General features: G+C 48.1%; 1 protein-coding gene across 1 annotated transcript; it reads left to right on the top strand.

Moving 5' to 3' along the window:
- Nucleotides 1–1,113, top strand: LOC122388473 (insulinoma-associated protein 1a-like). The gene is made up of 2 exons (XM_043379610.1): nt 1–341; nt 435–1,113. The coding sequence occupies exons 1-2, from the start codon at nt 1–3 to the stop codon at nt 1,111–1,113; spliced, it is 1,020 nt and encodes a 339-aa protein (XP_043235545.1).
- The last annotated feature ends 4,903 nt before the right edge of the window (nt 1,114–6,016 follow it).

Here is a 6,016-nt window from a genome sequence, read left to right as displayed (position 1 = left end):
ATGTCACGTGACCTGTTCACCCGGCGTGACCCGACGCCGTACAGCGACGGGGAGCGGAGCGACCTCAGCTCGGAGCCAGAGCTTGACCGGCCGCCGCTACCCTACCTGCCGTACCCTGCAGCGTACCCCACAGCGTACCACGCCGCGTACCATGCGGCGTACTCGACGGCGTACCAGGCGACGTACCCGGAGCCGTTCGGCGCGGCGGAGTACCCGGCTGAACAGGAGGAGCCGCTGAACCTGACCCTGCCGCGGCCCGAGTCGCCGCCGCCGGCGCCCGTCCGCTACAGCTACCTGGTCCGCCGCAGGGACGAGCACGGCGCCGAGCACGTCACCTACCTGTCGCCGCAGCGGCCGCGCACGCCGCCCGCGCCACCGGCGGCCGTGGCGCGCGCGCACTCACTCTCCAAGTCGTGCCCGCCGGCCGGCGCCAGCACACCGGAGCGGGCGAGCGGCGCCGAGGGGGCCGGCGCAACGCGGCGGCGCAAACACCGCGCCACGCGCCGGCTGACCTTCGATGAGGAGAAGAGCTCGCCCATCTCTGGCACGCTGATCCGCGACCTGGCTGAGGGCGAGACGGTGAGCGGCGACATCGACCCGGCGCTCAACACCGTCGAGGTCACGGAACAGGCGCGATCAGAGCTGGCCAAAATCCCCAACCGGATCGGCGAGTACGCCTGCACGCTGTGCCGCACCGTGTACGAGGACGCGTTCACGCTGGCGCAGCACCGGTGCCCGCGCATCGTACACGTCGAGTACCGGTGTCCCGAGTGTGACAAGGTGTTCAACTGTCCGGCCAACCTGGCCTCGCACCGGCGCTGGCACCGGCCCCGCGCCGAGAGGACGGCCGAGCGGGCGGCGGCCGCCGCTCAGGAGGTCACCGACGACTCCCAGCCGCGCTGCTACCTCTGCGGCAAGGCCTTCAAGCGCGCCGCCGCCCTCAAGAAGCACATCGAGTCGCACGCGGCGGAACGGCTCGGCGCGGCGCTGCCTGGTGGACGTCTCGACTACCTGAGCCTGTATGCTGACCAAAAGATGTCGCTAGCGCTGCCTGGCGCCGGCCTTCTGACGGTGGCACCAGAGGAGTTCCGGGATCGGTCACCAGTCCGCTAGAACCAGGTAGCTGCCGACCCAGTCACCGTGTTGTTAGATGTTTGACCTTCACAGGAGCTTACACGGGGTGGGGTAGAAGTGTCGCTCTCATCTAAACGTTATGTGCTTATTTGCGGCTAGTATACCAAATATACGTAACGATAAGTTTCACTAAGTTGAGCTAGACCGGCTGTGTCTCCTGTGCAATCTGAGAGAGCTACATCATGACCTAAGGGACGATGGCGTAAATAAGTGATTTAACACGAATCACATGCAGTTTCGCGTACGATTTAACAATTACCATTTGTTTTTCATATAATTGCGTAAGTTGTCTTTCGTATGCTAGTCATGCATTTGTGCAGGTGTCATATTTTGAATTACGTTTGGTGTAATCATAGGTGTGTTTTATGTAGACATTGTACCACTATTACATACAGCGAGAAACATTCTAAATCACACTCTAAAAAGATTACCGAATCCTCGACCGATCATTTCGCAGATGTTTAAACATTTATTTATCTACATAAGGCTCTTTGTATCCAATCATTCCAATTAACGTTACCTGACTTGTTAATATTGATGTGTACATTTAATGTGTAAATAGTGATTGTTCAGGGCACATCTGTTGATGTTATGTAACCACCAGAGACCTGAAAACGGTCAGGTGAAAGACGAGTCCAATCTAGTCATTCGTAGTCGCGGACAAAGGACTGAAGACTCGCAATGGGCCGACCACATTCTGCCATGAACGCTGTCAAACCAAAGCCGCGGCTAAACTCATCCTGGCCAGCGCTTGGTTGGATTCATCCGGCTTGGATGTGTGGCGCCCATTGCGGGTTCGTCCCGATCTCAGTCTGCCTAGATGTTTGCTGTGTGTCGATCGCGTTACAGTGTGGGCTAGTCAACGCTCTAGTCGTCCTGGATGAGTTCATCTAGTCATGGAACGAATCTGTCAGTCAAACCCTAGTCATTGTACCATTCGGAGCCGTTAGTATGCCTAACTTAGCTCACTATCAGGAATTGCGTGTTATAAATGGACAATCCTCGTAGCGAGTTGTGCGACCAATTTGCGTCAACTGTAAGCGGTCCGATCTCGAGTAGTTTGCCAGCTGTCTTTCAGATCTCAGAGCTTCAAATATTGCACATCGTCTCACATTGCCGAAGGGTCTGAGAAACCGAGGGAAGATAACGGAGATGACGCTCGGAGGGGCCAGATTTGCCAGAAAAAAATAACGACAGCAGCATTGGCAGCCTTCGCTGTCCAAACGGACGCTAGTCACGCCAGCTTCATGTTTGGTGTATGTACATAGGTATTGTGTGGGTAGCGGTTGTGTTTAGCTGATGTTACTGTGCTCTTTCTAGCGATTTGTAAGTGTAGAGCAGGTCTGTCGTGTGCCGCTTTTGTACATTGTTTCCATCTCTTCCATGCGTGTTTTGTATGTTACAATAAACGTAGCCAACTCGTGAGCAGAGAGTGTTTGGTTTCAGCAATCACAGCGCCAGAGAGCGCGATGTTACTGTTAGCAAAGTGGAACTGATTTGCTAACAAACAGATTTCAGTTGAGAAGACAGGGCACGTTCCAGTACAAGTTATACCTTTCTAGAGGAGAGTGGGGACTGGGGAGAACTGGGTCGGGCAGGAGAAGTGGCACACCTCCCAGCTCACCCAAAAATTGAGAAGAAACACGTGAAAATGCATAAGAAACCATGAAAAAAGAAAAATATCAAAGAGAGAAGCAACAACCAATGGTTTATGAGTAGCCAATGCAATCGATTTCCATAAATTTTAAACACTCTATTTTTCATGAACATTTAAAGTTGATGTAAAAATAATGACCTATATAGTTCTCTTCAGTTTCCCCTATTTATGTACGAGTTCTTATTAGTTCGGTCATCGGTGCCTTGGGTATGCTTCTTCTTCACTCATCACTCGATGGTATAAAATGCAACTGCTCATCATCCTTACTAAAATCCCTCTAAACGTTCACAAGCATTATTAAGTACGAACTTCAATGCGGTCGGATTTGTGAAATTGTAACTAACCGGAACAATTCGTACCTTCTATTGAAGATATTGTGTAAAGGATGCAATGAGATCTGATAAAAGCCCACTAATAGATGGTAAGTCAGACAATAATGTGAAAAACATTTGATATGGATAAGCCACATACGTCATGTCGTCATACATGACAAAATAGATTTATTTACCTTAACAATAGGTACCGAATGTGAAACGACTATAATGATAAACAATGCCTAGCATTTCTTTCCGGTCGAGTCGTGACCTAGGCCTGAGGCAAGGCTTTCAAATTAGTTTTCTTGTACAATGCTTTAGCTTTGGTCACGAGTTAAAAGCTCATTTACCCCAAAACGTCATAGAAGAAAAAAACTGTGCTTAGAACTTATAGAAGTGGAACTCTGATGCCGACTTTTGACCGATCTGAAAGTATTTTCTCAATTATTTTTACGTGTCTGACCTTTCAAACGTGGCTTGCCTTGTCGCTACGTAGAGCCAAAATATGAATTTCTACGTGGCCGTTCCAACGCCTCCCCTTTTGCTGATGTGTCGTTCAGATCCGGCCCAGGGCGCGTAATAAGTGAACACTTAAGTCTTGTTTAGGTAAAACTTCCCGGCCGCAATCCTACTCAAATGGAATAATAAAACATATTAGTTATATGAGTTGCAACATATTTCTAACCACCATGCAATGCACAGTTAAGCGATCCACTTATATGGGAAAACGGAAATCAATTGAAAAAGGATTGTCCTTTCAGAATAAACAAGGTGCATCATCCTAATCGGCATCGCTTTTAATCAGAGAGGGCCAAAATAGGGGAAGCCGGGGGAAGCCCGGGCGCGGGGGAAGCCCGGCCACCCCGTTTCCGGCTAAATTATTCACAATAAAATGCTCAACTGTTTGTCCTTTCAGCGTGGCAGCTAAGGTAACGCCAGCAAAAAAGTTAAGGCTAACAAAAATTGCATATTGTTAAAGTTATAGCGCAAAAATGATATTTTAAGGGTTTTTAGCTAAAAAGTGAGATGTGTTGCACTGTTAATGTTATACCATACAGTACTAACTACTAATATTTATACGAATGTTATGTAAGGACCGTTTAAGTGTTTGTAGTGAGGGGTGACGAGGCAGGCTGGCGTAAGTATGACATTTTTTTTCGAATATCGCTGTTCTAAAATAAAAATTAGCACATTGGGGTAACCCCGGGCGAGTGGCCAAGCTTACCCCCAACCGAGAGCAATGCCACTAAACCACTGTTTTCCATGAGATAATAGGTACTGAGCAGGATCGGTTTACACCTAGATCAAAGATAAATTGCGAAAATAAACATATTATCATAGACAAAGCCAGTCATGACACTTAATTAAGGTCAACTAGGGTCAAACTACGTTTTTTGCAGATAACGCGACAGACAATGAAGCTAGAGCTTCAAAAATGGTGTCGTTGTGTTATTCTTCATCAGCCGAGTCGAATGATATGCAATATGATGCATTAAGGTAAAAAGAAAAATAAATTTTAAGGAATTTTGAAATACACATTTTTGTCAATTTTGCATCACGATTTTCATCGACCTGTACTGTATATGTGGTAGACGCTAGCTAAAATACCAGTAGTGACATAAACTCTAAGATGTCCAGAGCTAATCAGTACCTTAATATTTCACTTTCCGTTAATATTTGGAAGACACATAATGGTTTCATTAACTCGTTGTAAAGCGCTGGGGAGGTGGCCGGCGTTACCCCTATGCCGGGCTTACCCCAGAAAAATCAACACTTTTTTGAAACTCAATTTTCTCAACCTTATACTTATTCCACGAAACCGAATTTTTGGGAAAGCACGGCCAATGAACTTAGCTAGCTAACAGGATATCAACATTTTATACAGCACGTATAGTATGTAATAAAAATGAAAAAGTGCTTACTATGCCGGGCTTCCCCCGGCTTCCCCTACACACGTTTTAGATAAGAAACTCGTCATTTTTATTTAAACTCACCTAAAACGTCCCACCAGAAACACCGGCAACCGGAAAATAATTTAGTTTGATAACCAAAGTATGCCTCACCTTTTGACAATGTTTCTACCCCGATTTCTCCTACCAGTTTTTCTGTAGGGAGGTAGGTCGCAAATAGGAAAGGGTCGCTAATTAGGCACCTTACCCTACTTACCATCATTACCCTACTTACCATCATTATGTATTATATTATGAAGTACAAATGTCAAACACCAAAGCCTGCCATGAAGTCTCCACAGCATTCCTGTTTCGTAATACGCATCACTATGGTTACACTCGAGAGAATCAACGTTTTTCGTCAGTACCTCCTGCCCAAATTGAGTTTGTGGGTCGGAGGAGGCATAACTCAGAATAAGCCTGAACTCAGAAACTCAGAATAGGAGTCGTTCAATAAAACAGAAGATACAAGACCTCTCTAAGTCTAGAGATACTCTCATGCTGCCGACCGAGGGCCCTGTGAGATTAACAGAGACCCTTCAGAGCCCAAAGGCCAACAGAGAGCCATGGCGACTCTCTGAAGTCTGAGGCCATCCGAGAGCGAGCCCTCTTAGGCTAACAGAATTCAGAGCGTTCTCTCAAACCTACTTAGGGCATTGAAAAGCCGTGAGGCTAGCCGAGGTGGACCTCTGAATCTGATGCCAGCAGAGAGCACTCGGAGGCCGACATCTGAGGATAACATGTATTTCTGAGGTCAACTGAGTAGTAAAGGCGGGACCGGCCAGGCGGCACCGTTTGACAGGCGGACAGCTATTTTGTTTCTGCCAGATGTCACACCGTACCGGTCGCTCCTGTGCCTACGGGCTGCGGCACGACATACAGCGTCACCTATCAGTATTCAGTACGGTAAATAGCGCCACCGTCGGCCGGGACGCGCACCCCGCTCCGCTCGTCACCCCGCC

The sequence above is a fragment of the Amphibalanus amphitrite genome, unplaced genomic scaffold, assembly GCF_019059575.1.
Source record: "Amphibalanus amphitrite isolate SeventyFive unplaced genomic scaffold, NRLGWU_Aamphi_draft 000323F_arrow, whole genome shotgun sequence".
In the NCBI taxonomy this organism is placed as follows: Eukaryota; Metazoa; Arthropoda; class Thecostraca; order Balanomorpha; family Balanidae; genus Amphibalanus; species Amphibalanus amphitrite.
Note: the sequence above shows the minus strand (reverse complement) of the source record. Positions and strands in the feature narration are given on the sequence as shown.

Coding starts and splice junctions, on each gene's coding strand:
- LOC122388473 (XM_043379610.1), top strand. CDS start 1: ATGTCACGTGACCTGTTCACCCGGCGTGACCCGACGCCGTACAGCGAC. Junction 342..434: donor GCCGAGCACGTCACCTACCT/GTCGCCGCAGCG, acceptor GGCCGGCGCCAG/CACACCGGAGCGGGCGAGCG.